Source organism: Schistocerca cancellata, chromosome 5, assembly GCF_023864275.1.
Source record: "Schistocerca cancellata isolate TAMUIC-IGC-003103 chromosome 5, iqSchCanc2.1, whole genome shotgun sequence".
In the NCBI taxonomy this organism is placed as follows: Eukaryota; Metazoa; Arthropoda; class Insecta; order Orthoptera; family Acrididae; genus Schistocerca; species Schistocerca cancellata.
The window spans coordinates 427,115,077-427,134,976 of NC_064630.1; the positions used below are offsets into that span (position 1 = coordinate 427,115,077).

Consider the following 19,900-nt stretch of genomic DNA (forward strand, 5'->3'; position numbering starts at 1 on the left):
AAGCAAACTAACACTGGTAAGTGATGCGAGATTGCACTTCCATAAAATATATAAAAATTGAAATGTTACACACATTTGTGTAACAACAATAGCCAGTAGCCCTATGATGAGCTGCACTGTTTTCTTTATTTGGAGACTTCTGTCAAATCTTACGAGTAATGCCAACAGTGATGAGAGCAGATGAAGTTAACACATCTACAATTGCCAGTTAGCACAGCATGTTAATATAACTCTAAAATTAATAAAATAAATGAAAAATTGTACCTGCAAATATGAAATCACACAAAAGATTTAAACTTAAAATCAACAATATCATGAAAAGGAAAGTTGCTACTCACCATATAGTGGAGATTCTCAGTTGCAGATAGGCACAACAAAAAGACTGTCACGAATAAGCTTTCGGCCAACAAGACCACTGTCAAAAATAGACACCACACACACACACACACACACACGACTGATGTTTCTGGCAGCTGAAGCAATACTGACAAAGCATCTACAAGATGCTTTGACAAAGGTCTTGTTGTCCGAAAGCTTATTTGTGACAGTCTTTTTGTTGTGCCTATCTGCGACTCGGCATCTCCGCTATATGGTGAGTAGCAACTTTCCTTTTCATAAAATTGTCACATTCCATCCTGCGTTTTCAACATTTTGAAACTAAAAGTTAAAACATTCTCAAAAGTTTTGGAATTCCCGGGACTGATATCATGCCAGTATCGACATTGATAACTGTCAAAAATTGTCCAGGTTCTTGATTCCCAGGATGAATGAATAGACATAACCAGTTGTACACTACCACACTTTGCTGTGCCTCAGTCAGCTTAAATAGAAAAGAAAGAAAAGAGAAAGCACACATTTCAAATATATATGGGAATTACATATACATCATAATCTCCGTGTATGGAACCCAGTGACATAGCATTGTTGTAAAGGTTGGGGAGACTCTGCAATGAAACAAAAATGCATCAAATAAAACAACCACAACTATTACTACTACAACTACCACTTCCACCGCCACTAACAATAATAATAATAATAATAATAATAATAATAAACTGGTTCAAGAAACGATGACAAATTTGTAGAACTCCAGCAGCAAGAGAAGAAGCACTTATATTTTCTTGTACACAAGTGCAATGCACCTGTCGTTTCTCTCCACGAATAAGTCTATAAAGATCTGATCACTGGATAGCTCTCCAAGTGGTGTCTTTTCTATTGCTAATGTGCTCAAACATGACAGCCGGGTGTTGGACATTGAATTCCTTAAATAATTCTTCATGCATTTAAGAGTACTCATGCTTCATTCACGTTTGCTGTAGTTGTGGGTAGGGTCAAACCAAATGCAGGAACTTCGTTGTTTCTTCATAAACAGAGTCTAAATCATTGTTGATAACGTACTCCAAGAGGATTCTTGGAGATAAGTGTTTTTTCTCATCAGTGTATATGTTACACAGTTCATTTTCAAGTTGTTTTTGTTTGAAAAAAGGATAATGTTCTAATAACTGAAGCAGTTTCAACTTTGGGAATTCTTTTTGATAGTTCGGGAAACACTTTTTGTTTAAAAGTTCAACAAACTGAATTTGGGGAAAGTCTTGAAATCTTCTTTTCATCTGAACAGTTTGCAAATCCAGTATCTCTTAAGTTAGTGCCCTGAGAGATGTCTTTTGACTGTCACAGAATGATAAGTTGTCATTCAAACACAAGCTGCATTTAATGAATTTGTCAATTAATGTTTCCGTTCTTAATTGTTGTAAGTTTCTTAAAACAGTTCTTATTTCGTCGTGGCAAGCAGTTATACTGACAGATTTTGACTGAAGAACGTTAAAGAGACAATCAACATAAACAAAGCACCCTCACTAGAAGCAAGTAGACAAACATAGGATCATCCATCCGTTGTTTCATTCCCACAGCACAGCTCAAAGATTCTGGGTCCCACTGAGAGTCTGTATCATCAATTATATAACTAAAAACACTGTATAGCTCTGAGAAATGACTAGATATTGTTGAAACAGCCCTGGAATGAAAGTTCCAGCGAGAGTTGCTTACATGTGGCAGTTTAAATCCTTTCTCAGTTAGCAGTACAGTTTGTTTTGATGATTTGCTGAAAAACGAATGGAATGCAGTAAGACCACTTCAAACATGTGTACTTGTCATATGATTTTGGAGTTACATACATAACAGCACCAAATTCAGTTGGTGTGCGTAACAATGAATAAACAGCGCTTAGGGACAGAACTGCATTGTTGTAGTCCTCTTTCTCTGCCCGCCATTACTGAAGCGCCATCATATGTTTGATTAACCACTTTTCCTTCCACATTTCATTCTTTCAATACTGCATGAATAGTGTTTGACAAACCTTTGGCAGTTTTATCTCCAGAAACAACGTAAAATCCAACTAATCTTTCCTCAATTTTGTCTGCAATACAGTACCTGAATATTATAATCATTTGACTATTGCATGACATGTCTAATGTTTCATCAGCCTGAATCGAAATTAAATCGCAGTTATTTTCTCATTTCTGCCAGAGTTATTATTTCTATTACATCATTCTGTATATCTGGAGAAGTTCCTTTAAAGGTTGAAAATGATGATAGATGCTCTCGGATTAACTGCTCTCCTTGAGCTAGTAAATCCACAAATTCCATGTAGTTACCTTTGTTGCTGGACGATTCGTCTTCTCGATGACCGCGAAAGGCTAGTTCTGTTGCCTGTATAAGACAAGCAAATACTCTCCTGTTGGATGCAACTTGTTCGTTGTATTTTATTGCTTTCAGATGAGTGCCTTCAGAAAGGGCGTGCTCAATTAGACTTTTGCCCAATAACTGAAATGATTCTTTGTTCTGGAGGTGACGTTTTGATATCTGATGCTTTTGTGCTTTCCTGTCAAAGTTCTTTATTGTACAAATGCCCTCATTGCACCATTCTTGTTCACCACCAAACAGAAGATATGTACAACAATATAATCTCTTATTAACTGCACCAGGTTGTCTGAAAAGTGCGTTTTTGTTTGGCTTCACTTTAAACTACACTAGTATAGGAGTAGGTCATTTGTCCTTCAATTCACACTTTTTTTCGTACATTAATGTAGAAAAAGGCGTTTTTAATAAAAATTCTATAATGTGTTCAGTTGCTGGCTCACTCATGTTGGCGACACAACGAAAATATGCACTAAAATCACACAAGAATGACTATGAAAACAAACCGTGTGACTGTTCACTTCTGTGTTAAAAGCCAGCATAGAAGTGCCAGAGACTAGTCTCGATACCTGCTAGCAAACGCAGCGCACAAGCCTTCGTGGAAGAGGGGTAGTGGAGGGGAGCCGAGAATGCCACTAAAACACAGGCGCACACAGCCAGCTAAGGGAAGGGAGGCAGAGACTGAGAGCAGTCGAGTCTCAAGCAGGCAGACACACCAATATTCAGGGTGCAGCACAGGCTACCAAACTGATGTTTTCGCACATTTAGAACTCTTAGTAGAAAGTTGTTTTTATTTTTGTTATGAATTACTATTGAATCTTTTTTAAGCACGAATACAGGGGAGACTAAGTCTCAAAGCCTCCCTTAACACTACGTCAATGATAGAACCTATGTTGTACGAGTCCTATTCACAGCTATCTGGATTTTCCTTACAGTCACCCTCATTCATTATGCACTTTAGCCAATGATGAACAAGAGTCTGCATGTGGGGATTGTAAAAACCTGATCCAGATGTGGCTTATAGGTTTGAATACAGGATCTGAATCTAGAAAATGTTGGCCATCTAGTCCCTCTTTTATTCACCCAAAGAGATGGAAGTCTGAAGGTGCTAAATCAAGATTTTACAGTGGATGAGGCAACGCTGTCCACACAGATTTGCAGTGAATTCTGTGGTAGGGCATTTTGTTATTGTGATGTAAGTGAAAGTCTAACCTGACGAAAATTTGGGCTTTCAGCCTAGTCATTGTCATCTTGTAGCGTTCTGAAGTGGCAGTTGCTTTAGGCTCCAAGACAACTCAAATTACACACCCTGCCTATCCTACAAGACTGTCCAAATCACTTTGTCTGTAGATGTCTGTATTTTGAACTACTACTTTGTTAGCGAATTCCCATATTTTTATTCCAGGGACTGTTTTTTGAATTTCAGCTCATAGTCATGACACAATGTTTCATCTCTGGCAGTGATGGCGTTCACTAAAGTTTCACTATCGGCTGCGTATTTACCCAATTGGTGCTGACAAATTTCCATTTGATGAAACTTCCTGGCAGATTAAAACTGTGTGCCCGACCGAGACTCGAACTCGGGACCTTTGCCTTTCGCGGGCAAGCACTTGCCCGCGAAAGGCAAAGGTCCCGAGTTCGAGTCTCGGTCGGGCACACAGTTTTAATCTGCCAGGAAGTTTCATATCAGCGCACACTCCGCTGCAGAGTGAAAATCTCATTCTGGTTCCATTTGATGGTTTTTTTTTTCAGTCTCATGTACACTTCCATGGAATCTATCTCACACACACTTTGCAGTAACTAAGGTTGTATAACACCTTATGTAAAGCTTTACAGCTAATTTACAGCTGTGCACACAATTCATTCATTATATGCCAATCATTGAGGATAAAGTGATCGAGATACTGTTCATTGTGACACAGTATGAGGAATGGCTGGAAAGCAAGAGTTCACCAGGAAATGGGGGGAGGGGATTGGGGGGGGGGGGGGGGGATGGTGGCTTGTCATACTCATTCTTTCCACCAATATTGAAACACCAGTACCTCTTTACACTGCTCAAGTCTACTGTAGCATCTCCAGACACCTTAAGCACGTATCAATGGATTTGACACGACATAATTTGTTCAGCAGGGAGGAATTCAATGACACACCTCTGCTTTATATGAACCTCAGTGTTTGGCAACATTGTGCAATGATCCTGCGCTACTGTGATATGTCACAAGACAGTAGAGGGAAGGTTCAAAAATTAGTACTACACTTACATAACCTGGCTCAGCCACTCTGCCAAAACAAAAGAAGTAGGGGACCTTAGTTTTGGAATGGCCCTTGTGCCCTAACTATAAACCAGTTTCAAACCAAATTTGTACATGCAATGAATAACAAATGAGATAACTAATATTGTTTTTGGAGTATACAATAGCTGTAGTTGAAGTTTCACTTCACTTTACAGTAGTCTAATCTTTCACTTGACAAATGATAAAAAATTCTTGTTGCAATTAATTAGTTGCTGTTATTATCTTTATATGCAGGAATATTAACAGCAGAAAGTTTACTTGTGCTGTAACATCAACATTTTCTTTGGATAAAAGAGGTGTAGGTAGCAGGAGAAAAAAGTTTATTGATACACAAATTGGGTATGAAACAGTGATCCAAAATTTATTTGTATGGTTCATTGCAATGAGATTCACATATAATCAGTTCTTAGTCAAATATACATTCACATGATTTCCTATACTTATATATATATATTCACTGTGCTATCTAGCCATCAGAAACCTTCATTCTGATGTTGTAGCATTCCATGAACTCACTGAGTCTGCAAGATCTGAAAACTTCAGTACCCATGCCCAGTTCGTTGGAACTTGTGATTTATTTGGTAAAGTAATAACCACCTTCTTTCCTGAGGCATTCCACTAAAAATGAAAAAAATATGTAAGTAAAAAAAGGTTATAATAATACTTACAGAAATAATGATATTGACATTACACAGAATATGAAACCTAGAAAGTAAGTTAACATAAAAATGTAAAAATCTGAGCTTTAAAAATGTACATGGACTCCTTTTTTTATGAATTTTTATGATCAGTAAACACTGCAAATATTATGTGCAGTTGGTGTAATGGGGTTGCAAAAAGGTGACAGTACTAAGAACTGAGGGACGAGGATTAAGGGGCTCAATCGGGGTAGATCGCAAATCCATTTCCAGTGTTTACACCATCCAAGCAGTTGCTAGTACTCATAAAGTGACAATCTTATAGGGAACAAGTATGAATGGGCTGCTCCAGTCTGCATTGCAGACTGCTTGGTGAGTCAATGTCTGCAACCCTCCAGACTATATATCTTAACACCAATGGACTTCTCTTCGACAACATTAACTGGAGATTTTATGGCACTTATGGTACAAACCACCATCCAAACTGGTTGTGTTCATATTCGACTCCGAGATTCAGATCTGAAAATACTGTTAGTTCTGCCGAGGTTTATCAATTGCACATGCCGTACTAAACCCTTCATATCCCTGTAGGCTGGTACACTATGGGTAGGACTGGTGGAGGCCCTACTGCTGTGTACAAATTCCTGGGATACCTTTTTTTTATGTAACAAGGTAAAGTTATCATTAACCCAAAGGTTTGTTTGAGCCATATAGGACATTAGTAGGGATGGTCATATCGGAAGTGGTATGTCCTTGCCTTCTTGCTACCTTTGGGCTGACATCCAGTCAATTATACGGGGATCTATAGGTTAACACTGACTGAACTATGTCACAATTTAACGCTTCACTCTTATAGTAATCACCTCAAGCGGTGCAATAAGCAACAAGTGATGATTCAACCCTGGACTCCAGATTTGTTGTTTGACATTTACACACCAAGATAACACACTATTATTTAAGAAAAATAATGTACATAACTCTAGGATCTTATGATAGGTTATGGTAATAGGAGGAGAAATAACATCAAATGGTATATGGCAGGGTTATCAGAAGTGTGGCAAAAAATAAGATAAAATAGAATTAAAATCAGGACATGTATTTTATTATGGAGGAACAGAAGAGGGAGGAAACTGAGATGTAGGCAATATTATATAAAAGAACATTTAAGGCAATACATCGGCCAACATCCAAGGTATCTTGAACACAACAGCAAGATCAGTTTAAAAATAAACAAAAACTATTCCATCATAATGTCTCAAATCTACGTGCCAAAGAGCTCACATTCTGATGAGTGGATACCTCCAAAAAGAGTTACAGAAATTTATAAATGACATCAAATCCAACTACAAGATAGTAGACGATACAGAAACTAAAGAATGATTCTTCAGTAGAAAACTGTGTGTGTGATACTAGGAATGATAAAGGTCTTACATTAGGCATTACTAGCATTTGCCAAGGAATAAGGATGGGATATTCATCTTTTACATGACTTTTACATATCCATAATGAAAATAGGAACATAGCGAGGCTGCAGGCACATAGGGGGTGTGAAAACTGATCACTTGACACAGTGAGCCCACACAGAATGTTATGGTGCAAGTTGGCTGGCAGCTGACCACTATGACTCGACTCATTGAAATGCCAATAACAGAGTTATTTTTACTAAAGTGTAAATTAATGTGTAACATTATACTGGAAGGAAAACAAAACTTTTTTTAGCAACAGTGACAGAATAAATTTTTTAAAGGCAACTGAAGATAAATACTGGAGGGATACCAAAGCAAATAAACAAAGTAAAAATGGCCTCAAGTGCTACTGGTTAATTAAATAGAATTCCCATTACAAACCTTCTCATGTGCCTCAAAAGTGAGATTTACAATCAGTGTATGGTACTAGTTTTGCCCTACTGCAGTGAGACAAGAACTTTAAATACTAAACCATTCAGTAATTTATGATTACTCTGTGAGCATTGGGGAGACACACAAAATGAATTTAAACAAACAAAAAAATCATGGAACAAACTGATCTGTAAGATGTAACTCTGACCATAATAAAAATAACGTGGAGATGAACATTGTATGTAACCAGGCAAATAGACAATCCACTGAACATAGAACATATTCTAAGATATAAAAAGAGCAAACGGACAACCTAAAGGAAGCTGGGTAAATAACATCCAAAGACATACAAGAGCAACATGGATTTGTATAGCTAAAGACCATTAAGTATAGAGAAGCCTAGAGGAGTCCTGGCAGCAGTGAACGACAAATGGATGGTGGTGGTGGTGATGAAGTTGAAGATGATGAATGAATAGTATACATTTGTGATCCTATCATGTCACAGACATGTATTTTAACTATCAACAAATTCTGAATTACTGTATAAAGTGACAGAATTTAGTAACTGTCATGGAACTTCACACTGAAGTGTGATGTGTTCAAATAAATTAATTTTCAATATTTATTTAGTCTTTTAACATAAACTACTTGGCTTTAAATCGTTATTTTATTCTTAAAGTAAGTAAATCTCTCACTATCTATGGGTTGGTTTGAACACCACAGTCCCTTACAAGGCTTGGCCTATTGGAGGTAGTATGCAAAAGCCTTTCTCTAGCCAGTTATACAAAAACAAACAATATTCATATTAATTTTGGTACAGGACATGTTTTGGTGCTTTTTAAATTGTTTCATATTTTGTTATTTATCTTATATATTTGTATAACTTTTATTTAAATGGAAATCAACTGTAGTATGTGTCACCTATATAATCCATATGTACAGATAGAATGTTTTTGTAGCATGGAGGAGAGATGGTGCTGCTTATGTGCAGAGACAGAAAGATGTGACACCAGTTCCGCATTGCCAACTGAGTGAATGGAACTACTGTATCACCACTAAAAAGCCTTCATTGGTTGGTGGAAGCTGATGGAACATTTCAAGATTGACTAGGTGACTGCGCTTACCTGTCAACACCAATTTGGTCTATATTTATGGTGTATGCATGGTGTATGAAAGTGGCATAAGTGGGAGGTCCAGATCACCAAGCATTTAGAAAAAATAGCATTTTTGGAGCAGGCTGGGCAAGGCATGAGCCTTTTATGTTAATGTGGCTTTCAGGCAGTGCTTGGCACAGCAGAAAGAGTACAGAACGGTCATCCGAGGGTCGTGGGGTTGAGTCCCTCTGTAGAAAGCACTTCTATTTTCAGTTTTTACATTACTTACAGTGCAAATGAACCAAAAGAATTCTCAGTATATTGTATTTATTAATATTTTCATTAAATGCATGGAAAGGAAAGGTAAAAGAAAATATGATGGATGAGTACATGGCAAAACATAAGAAAAATGTCAGTACTTCATCAAAATCTAGCTAACTCACAACCTTATACAAAATATTTTTGACTTATGTAATGGAGCCTTCCTTACATGCAGGACAATAAATTTCTTTTATCAACTGATTCATGGGGCAGACAAACAAATCCACAATCGTATGATGTGATTTTTCAAGAAGAAAAAAGGATTGCAATCATGCAGTATTAAAGTGATTCTCTCTCAAATTCATTCATTAGTGGAACCCTGCAAATATCTATTTTAATCATGAGGTGACAATCTTGATGAAAAGCTTCAAAACTGCTTTTATTGCACCGAGAGAGAAAAAGAAGTCATATCTTGAGAAGACTGCATCAAAATACATCCCACTGCCAATATTTTGTGAAATGTCGCATCATGTATGATTTGCTGGCACAGTGTGCAATGAGAGAGAACCTTTTATGAATGTAAACCAAGTTTGTTTTACAACAAAAACTTTAAAACCACCTTATAATTATAAAAATGCGACATTTATGACATGTGCAAGAAGCCAAGAAAATTAACTATGAATATCACCCCAGCTTGTTGGAATCATCAGCTGTAAAATAATAAAAGTACCTAATTTTGCATATGAAGTTCTCACATATGGCTCACTTCCTGGAAATTTATTTACAATACCAAATTTTTGTTGACCTTTCCTGTTCATGCCTCTTACAAAAATATTAATCAGTACAATATATTGAGTATTATTCTGGTTAATTTGCAGTGTAAGTAATGTAAAAAATTGAAGATAAAAGAAATGTTTTCACAAGGGGTCCTGACCCCATGACCTTATCATTCCACACTACTTCCACTGCAACAATCACTGCCTGAAATGTAAGTTAACATACATGGCTCATGCCTCACCTGACCACACCGAAGATGCTAGTTTTATCTGAATTCTTGGTTATCTGGAACTCTCACTTCTGTCACTTTCATTTCTGGTGATGCTCTATACATACCATGAATATGGACTGAGTGTGGCTCCAGTTGCCAGAGACTGTAGTCGTGTGTGTGTGTGTGTGTGTGTGTGTGTGTGTGTGTGTGTGTGTGGTCTATTTTTGATGAAGGCCTTGCTGGTCATAAGCTTATTTGTGACAGGCTTTTTGTTGTGCCAGTCTGTGACTCAGCACCTCTGCAATATGGTGAGTAGCAGGTTTCCTTTCCCTAATATTGGTACATTCCATTCTGAATTTTCCATTGTCTGCTGAAACAATTAGTCACATCCTGAGCTGTTGCAAAAATATTGCTTAGAATGATTACAGGCTGAGACACAATAATGTGGCATGAGTGATCCAGTGGAACTTCTGCCAAAAATTACCATGTACCACTTGAATGAAATGGTGGGACAACACACCAGAAAAAGTTGAAGAAAATTAACACACTAACTTCTGACTTCAGGCAAGTTGAATGCTGAAATGCTATACAGCAAACATCACAAAGAAGAAAAAGAACATGCTGACATCGACATTGCCATTCCAGGTGATAGCAAAATCAGTGACAAACATATTGAAAAACTTTTCAGATATGAATACTTCAAAACTGAACTACAGCAACTCTGGCATAAACCAGCAAAAGTGGTCCCAGTGAGTCTCAGAACATTAGGAACAGTGCCAAAAGATCTTATTGGGCATCTGAAAATCATTTGCATTGATAAATAAACATCCATTTGCCCACTACGAAGTACAAAACTTGAGTCGAATTTACAATGAACTTGACAGTATGAGCAACTTATCACTATGATGTTGCACCACCTGTGGCCTGGATGCATGCACTGATTTGGTTGGGAAGACTGTCATAAAGCCACTGTATCCCGTCCTGTGGCAACTGTTGTAATTGATTGTTGATAACCTGGATACTGGCACTGGAACCCATCCCAAACATGTACTATCAGTGACAGATCTGGCAGCTATTTTGGCCATGGGACTCCCTCAACAATATGCAAACAGTTCATGGAGACATGTGCCATGTGTGGACTTACAATGCCCTACTGAAAAATGGTACCACGACACTGTCACATGAGAGGTGACACGTAACAATGTAGGATGCCCGTGACATACCATTATGCCATCAGAGTTCCCTCAATCAATACTAGATTCGACCTAAAGACACATCCAGTGGCTCCCCACTCCACGACACCACAAGTTACAGCATTGTGTGTCTCTGCAACATTAGAAGAATGAGACACGTCTCCAGGTTGACATCATATTTGATGATGTTGGTCATCCAGGATATTGCAGAACCATGATTCTTCACTGAAGACACCACCACTGCATTCTTCCCAGCATGGCACCACTCCAAACACAGCCATCTGTGTTACGGTGTTAACAGCAGCCTAAGTGTGGAACTGTAATTCCTTAGTCTGACTGCTGTTAGTCTCTGACCAATGGTGCGGAATGACACAGAATGTTCCAGGAAGTCCATTACTTGTATTTGGATGGCAGGTCACATGTAAAGTGGTTATGACACACTTGGTGCGTAATACTAGTCAAGTAGAAACCTGACAATGGGTATACATGCCCTCACATTCTCATGCAGTTCAACATTGGGCCTCTGTCACATCCAAATGCCTCATAACTCTTAGTATTGCACATTACAACCAGCTGGCCAAATGAAGACTCGAAATGGAGCCCCTTCCAGACTGTTCCAGATGCTGATAAATCTGTCTCACTTGAGTATGCAGTTTCTCAGCATTCTCCACAGTCATCACCCATCATATGCCACTTTTCATGCCCTATATATGCCCTACCAGGCCTGATAACAATACTATACATGAACACACTAATGCAGTCTGTTGGCCGTTCAACCTCTCACAGGGAATTGCAACACTAATAACCGCTGGTACTGCGTACCTGTACAAAGTTACATTGACATACAATCATGTTATCTCTAAGAACTGTTTTTTTTTCCTTGACAGAGGGTGAACACACACATCCCTTGGAGGATTATCTTGTACTGTTATTCCCAGAAATTTTACAGTTTCCATTAATGTCAAGATCAGTTCCACTGTACAACTTTATTTCAAAATCTGTCTGCCCTGTGGAGTTAAAATCCATTACTGCTGTTTCCTTGCTGGTGAAACTGAGGTGACTTTCACTGAAGTACTGAACTATTTCATCTGTAGCAAAAAAATGGAAACTCCATATAGAATTATCTTTGCATTTGGAAAGCAGTATTTTATGTCACTTACATGCATCAAGAAAAGAAGGGATCCCTGTACCAACCTCTTGAGTACCCCATAAGAGATCTGTTTGAAAAATGCCAGAACATTCGTAATTTTGTGTCAATGGTGTGTTGCAGCTAAATACGGTTGGCATCCCTGCACAATGCTGTGCTTAATGTGTAACTGCCATAAGTTTCACTGTTGTATGTCCATTAGTTATTGTTCAGTGCTGTACTGAGTAGAGCGGTGTGTTGTGTAGTTTGCGGATTTCGAGATGGCAGAGTTAGAGGAGCAGCGCATCTGCATTAAGTTTTATGTGAAGCTCAAGAACACTTTTACAGAGACACACCACATGATGCAAGAAACCACAACAATGAGTGCTTACACTGTACTTGGTGTTACGAATGGTTCACATGGTTTAAAAAAGGCCAGACAGAAGTTAAGGATGATGCTCATTTAGGAAGCCCTTCAATGTCTACCAATGATGTTCACGCCAAGAACGTCAATCAAATTGTGCTTGCCAATTGAAGATTGCAAAAGAATGTAACATTTCAGTTGTATCATGTTATAAAATTCTGAGACAGCAACGTGGAATGCATCGTCTTGCCACTAAGTTTGTCCCACAGCTCATGAGTAAAGACCGGAAACACCTTTATCTTGTAATCTGTGAAGAGCATTTGCCTCATGCAAATGAGAATAAGATGTTTCGTAACCGGTGATGAGACGTGGGTCTACTATTATGATGTTGAGACCAAGATTCAATCTTCACAATGGATTGGGAAAAGTTCTCCAAGACGAAGAAAAGTTCATCAGGTCAGGTCAAATGTCAAAGCCATGCTGATAGTTTTCTTTGTCTTTGAAGGGTTAGTTCATCATGAATTCGTGCTATAGGGACAAACTGTTAATCGATGGTACTATCGAGATGTGTTGCGAAACCTAAAAGGAAATGTGCGAAGGAAATGAGCTGAAATGTGGTGAGACAATTCATGGCTTTCGCATCACGATAATGGACCCGCACATTCATCCCTGTTGGTATGTGACTTGCACAAAAAACAAAATTACTGTGCTGGCTTATCCTCCGTACTCTCCAGATTTGGCCCCTGTGGACTTTTATTTTAGCTCTGAAGTTGAGAACCCTGTTGAAAGGATGAAGATTTGCAATGATAGACAAGGTAAAAGAAAAATTTGCAGATGGCGCTTCACACAATCCAGCAAGAGGCTCACCAAAACTGCTTCTGGAATTTCAAACAGCATTGGGAGCGGCATATCAATTGTGGAGGAGAATATTTCGAAGTAAGTAAAGGTAAGCATAGAAAAATTCTGTGGACACAGTTCCGGAATTTTTTGAACAAACCTCGTATTTCATATCTGTAATGCTAGATCTGTGAAAACCACTTGTTGTTACTATATATAATTTGCTTTCTCTTAGATGAAATTTTATTAGTTGATGATCAATGCCTACGTTCCAAAATTTCTATGAAAGTTATGAGATATTGACACAATCAAATATCTTTTCAAGATAAAGGAATATGCCTGTAAGATATTCCTTTTCCTTGATAGCCATAATTATTTCATCGATAAACTGTGCGGCAGCTACCACAGTTGATTTTTTAAAAATTAAAACAATTCTGATTCTCAAAGACTACATTCTGTTTACTGAAAAACATGATAATTCAAATGCGTATTACCTTTCTATGATCTCTGAAAAGACAAGTAAGTCGTTGACATTCTATTATATTACCATTATAATTCATTAGAGATCATTAATGAAATTATCCTTTCTTACTTGGAAGCTATTTATGACATTTCAAACCTTAGCAGCAGTATTGCTCCCTTATGTAATATGCGAGCTACAAGTTTCCTTCTTGTGTGTACTAGTCAGTCCTTACAATATTAATGATATTTACAGAAAACTCCATACGGATGAACATTCTCTCGGTCTTCAAACATTTTGCTTTGGAACAGTGTTACCTTTTTCCTTGCTTGTACATTTCATTGTCTAGACAGGTACTTTCACACATTATTATTATTTTTCACTGCTATGGTTTGCACTGGACATGTGATGCCAAAATAGCAGAAGAAGTCATCAGCAAAATTTTCATAAGTGTAACATTTTGTTTCAACTCATGCTGCATTTCCTAACAATTGATTGAGGTTTATGGTATTGTCATTGTGTGTTTAGATTTATGGAGATAAGGAAAGTTGACAGGCTACTCATGCACAACAAGTAAAGATTTATACATAAATAACTATTACCGAATAGTTTTAATATAACACATTTAAGACATTGGTAAGTAGTATGTTTAATGCAAAATTAATTTTCTGATGGGCAAGGATGTTACATACCTGTAGAGGCTTCCCTATACCAAGCATAGTGACAATTGAGGTATTCTTGAATTTAGGTGCACCCAATGTAATGGCTCCTGATTTAGGCCATTTCAAAATTATACCATAAACTGACTTTTGAACTGAGTTATCACCACTCTGGGTATACCTGTGCAAAAATAAAATTAAATATACTCTAAGAAGCTCATGGTGCAATAATTAAACATAAAGAACTGTTTTACTTGTTACAGTGTGCCATAAAGGCAGCAGCTACTGCTCTTTTACTAGTGTAACTGAGAGGAAAAAGAGAATCAATCACACAAAAATGCCATTATATCTTTATCATAATTACCCAAACTTTGGCACAAAACATCCCATAATATTGTATTTCCATGTTCACATTCTTTATACAGACCATGTTCACATTCTTTATACAGATACAAGATCTGTTCAGTTAATAACCAAACTGTTTTTACATGGAAATAAAGTATTGCAGTGAGGTGTCATTGGTACCAATGAAGCCATCACAACTTCCTAAATAACTACACTGTTGTTATCTCCTTCAATTTCGTTGTCATCTGTATAAAGGTGGCATAGTGTTAATGGTGACATTTATGAAGTGTGATTTACATGAGCAATAATGCAATGTGAAACAGGTAGAGAAATATTTTACCTTTCAAGCAAGCTTATGAAGATAATGCTCTTGGTTGAATGCAGTGTTACAGATGGTTCTCCCAATGCAAAAATGATTGTCAGTCAACTCAAGATCACCCTCAAAGTGGAAGGCCTCCGACTTCAACCGATGATGATTACAATCGGAAAATAAATGACCAGGCACATGCCAACCATTACATAATTGTAAGAAAACATGCAGAAGCTGGCACCTCAAATGGCGCAAGTCATGAGATTTTAACACAAAAAATCTACATGAACTGAATTATAGCAATGTTTATTTCTCATTTTATGACTGAAGAACAAAAGGAACATAAAGTGATCATTTGCAAGAAACTTATTTAACAAGCTCATGATGATAAAACATTCATGAAACCATCACAGGAGATGAGTGTTGAGTTTACAGTTGTGGTATGACATTAAGAAAAATGGTTTTCCACTCCATGGTATGGTGATACAGCAACCAGTATGTACAATGAGGAGAAGAATATAGCCTTGGTTATGATGTTAAAATTACTTTTTATTTATTCATCACTGAAGCGCGTTTCGACTAATTCAAGGCATCTTCAGATTGTGCTACATTAAAATCAATAAAACTAGAATAGCTTGACCCTACCTTGGGATTGTACAAAATTAAATTAGTTAATTTAAAATTGGACTTAACTTGGTATTGCCTTGCCAGGTTATTACTTTGCATCTTTTCCACTTCTTCCTCTTTCACTTTGTGGACTATAACTTTCATAAAAATGTCTGGTTGCAGTTTCTAATTTTAATTCTTTCTGTTTATTTGAAGGTTATTGGATGTTACACACTTAATACACGACAGGAGCATAATTTACCTCAACTACTTTACTTGCACATGGCGATGGCCATTTATTTTTTGGATGTTTAATCAATTACATCCATACTTTACTCATCAAAATTTATTTTAAATTTTCTAATTTAAGATGGGGTCAAGTATTCTTGATTGATTGTATTTTAAGGTAGGCCAATCTGAAGACGCCTTGAATTAGGTGAAATGCATGTCATTGATGAATAAATAAACAGTACTTTCAATATCGCAACCAAGACTGTTTTCTTCTCCTCATTAAGAAAAAAAGTCCGTGCATCACAGTGGATTGGCAATGCTCCCCCCCCCCCCTCCCCCCCCCCCCCAAAAAAAATTAACACTTTCCTTTATAAGTATAAGCTACCTCAGAACATTATTTCATATGACATTATTGAATGAAAATAAGCAAAATATGTCAACTTGCTGATTTATCTCTGCCCAAGATTTGCAATGATTTGAAGTGAAAATGTGGCTGAACTAAGTTGTTTTAGGAGTTCCACAAAAGTGTTGTCCCCCTCCCCCCCTCCAAATTTAAATTCTCATCAATTCATCAATATGGATACAAGGGGAACCATACAGCTAACCAGTTGTACGTCAAATTTTACTCAAATCTTTACCTAGGTTTTGACAGGTATAAACCTGTCTTCGTCAGAAGAAGTAATAACACATGTTAAATATTGCACAAAAAGAGAAACAAAGACTTTGTCAACAGTAAAATGATCCATGTAAAATCTAACGTCAACTTGCATCACACACACAAACAGACAACTCACGTCTACACATATCAGATGTATAATTTTACTGCTGACTTAGCTTTATGGCTTCGTTTCTCTTTTCACTCAATTCTTCTGAGGAAGACAGGTTTACATCTGTCGAAACCTAGGTAAAGGTCTGAATGAACTTTTGGTGTGCAACTGGCAGGCAGTATTATTCCCACTATATCCATAATTCTACAGCTGTTGACTGCTGCCGTGTTCAAGATGTCTTCAATATGGACACCTAACAATTCTGAAGTCTGCACCCAAGTTATTATTTCCTCACTAGGTGTTACACTTTTCATTAGTGTAGTATCTCTACGTACGAAGAACTGAATATGCTGTGTATTTTTGAAATAGTGAATGAGACTATTCACAGAAAAAAATCACTCAATAATATCTTTAAGAACATTATTTACCATTTCTTCCATTGCTGTATGTATGTTTAGATCTATTGCAATATTAGTGTCATCTACAAAAAGAACTAATTCTGCTTGTTGTATATTTGACAGAAGGCAGAAAAAATAGTGCACATAAGAGTGAGTTTGTCAAACCCCATAAGAATCTCTTCCACTTAACATTGCTTGAATTATGAAGCATAACTTTCCACATTCTTTGTTCAGATATGACATTGTCCATTGATTGATCATGCCAAGGACATAACCTCAATTTATCCAGGAGAATATTGTGATTCACACAGATAAATGCCATAGGTAGGTCACAGAAAATACCAGCTTGTGGTCTTTTGTGATTGTAAAATTTGGTGAGCGAACGTGTCCCACGAGTATATGTCTAACATACGATGACAAGAAGATAGAAGAAGTGGACAGTGTTAAATTCTTGGGATTACAGCTTGATAATAAATTCAACTGGGAGGAGCACACCACAGAACTGCTGAAGCGTCTTAACAAATCTCTGTTTGCAATGCGAATTTTGTCAGACATAGGGGATATAAAAATGAAAAAGCTGGCATACTATGCTTACTTTCATTCCATAATGTCATATGGGATTATTTTTTGGGGTAATTCATCAAGCCAAGCTAAAGTTTTCCAGGCACAAAAACGTGCAGTAAGAGTTATATGTGGTGTGAACTCAAGAACATCCTGCAGAAGCCTGTTTAGAGAACTGGAGATACTAACTACTGCTTCCCAATATATTTATTCCTTAATGAAATTTGTCATTAAAAATATATCACTTTTTCAAACCAACAGCTCAATTCATGGAATCAATACTAGAAATAAGAATAATCTTCACAAGGATTTAAAGTCACTTAGTCTTGTACAAAAAGGTGTGCATTATTCAGGAACACACATTTTCAATAACTTGCCAGCAGCCATAAAAAGCTTAACAACCAATGAAATTCAGTTTAAGAGAAGCCTAAAGGATTTATTGGTGGCCAACTCCTTCTACTCCATTGATGAATTTCTCAGTAAAACCAACTGATTTGTACATAAGTACAATATAACTTCTGCACAATTTCAGTGCAGTAATGTGTTCATTGAAAATTTGTGTGTGTGTGTGTGTGTGTGTGTGTGTAAGTATAATCTAATTTCTGCACCATTTCAGTGCAGTAATGTGTTCATTGTAAATAAGTATTAAAGTAGTTGTATTACATGTTTATTACCTTATAAATAAATAAAAACTTTTTTATTTTAAATTCAGTGCAATAGTATTTGTGAAATGACTCATATAGTGTTCATTAAAAAATGATGATCATTCCACTTGGGACCTGTGGAATGGTACATTAGCTTATTTGTTTTAGTTGTAAGTATTTGTCATGTATTGTTTGTTGTTCTTCTGACATGTTCCACATCCTGGAGGACCTCCTCACTACGGATCAATTGGAATGAAAGTAAATCTAATCTAATCTAATACATTACCTTCTCAACTATTTTGGAAAATGATGTCAGTAGTGAAATGGATCAGTAGTTTTTGACATCCCTCATATCACCTTTCTTATAGAGGGGTTTAACAATGACATATTTCAATCTCTTTGGAACAGTGCCCTGAGTCAGTGATGAATTACATACCGTATTTACTCGAATCTAAGCCGCACTTTTTTCCGGATTTTTGTAATCCAAAAAAATCGCCTGCGGCTTAGAATCGAGTGCAAAGTTAGCGGAAGTTCTGAAAAATGTTGGTAGGTGCCGCCACAACTAACTTCTGCCGTCGAATATATGTAGCGCTACACAGGCATGCTTTGCAGGCACAAAGATAAATACTGGCGCCAAAACCTCTGCGTCAGTAAATAAATTAAAAAAAAAGGTGGAAGACGAGCTTTTTACTCCACCCCGAGTTTCGATCACTGCATTTTTACACATTATCCAACGAAGTAAATACAAATTCCGTATTGTTCATCTTTGAATGTAGCAGCATTTCAATGTACAATGAAAATCTGACTGGCAAGACTGTTTGGGATGTTTGTCAATATGGCCAACTCTACGTTCTGAATTTTTTCCTACCTGTGAGAAGAGATGGTTGCTAATAGGAACTTTTATGAACTATGAATCACATGCAGTATTCTCTTCACCATAAGAATAATACGAATATAAACATTTTGCCATGTACTGTTTCGTGTTTGCTGGTATCTCATTTAAATCCTGTCTGCCTAATACACTACGAAACTAGATTGAGACAACAGCAAACGCGGAAGAATATACATATGTCATGTTTATATTCGTATTATTCTTATGCCTAACAGTGATACAGTCAGAAATGAAACACGGCAATTGACTAGATTTTTAAATCTAAGATGACTCTAACTTCTGTGCAGAATGTTATGTACTGAAGAGGCGTCTGCAAAGATTTTCAAACGGAGAAAAATTTTCGCTAAACTCTCGTTCAGAACTTCTATCATACGCAGTATATTATTTGGTTCTTTTTGATCGTTATCAAAGAAAGCAGCAGTGAAAGTAACAACAAACAGCAGTCTCTTGCCATTGTTTCGCCAATGAGACGATTCCTCTCTCTCTCTCTTATTTTTTTTATTTTATTATTTTTTTTCCCCCAATTGTAAGCAGCAGTAGCGTGCACAAAAGCAAGCCATGCCGCGAGCGGCGACAGGCCGTAAACACTCATTATCAGAATGCGACAAACAGTGCATGACACAGTACAGTAAAGCATTTTCAGCTTAGAGTGACATAAACACCTATAACAAAGAGAACGGCGCTTATCAGATCAAAG

The 19,900-nt window shown here is 37.1% G+C and overlaps 1 protein-coding gene across 1 annotated transcript in view; it reads right to left on the minus strand.

Moving 5' to 3' along the window:
• Nucleotides 1-5,360: 5,360 nt before the first annotated feature.
• The window catches only part of LOC126188283 (alpha-L-fucosidase-like), a 104,352-nt gene continuing 89,812 nt past the window's right edge, over nt 5,361-19,900 (minus strand). Inside the window, exons 8-9 of the mRNA XM_049929866.1 lie at nt 14,483-14,630; nt 5,361-5,609 (exon numbers count right to left, since the gene is read on the minus strand). Coding sequence (XP_049785823.1) covers nt 5,475-5,609; nt 14,483-14,630 — 283 coding nt within the window. The 3' untranslated portion in view covers nt 5,361-5,474. The remainder of the gene's footprint in view (nt 5,610-14,482; nt 14,631-19,900) is intronic.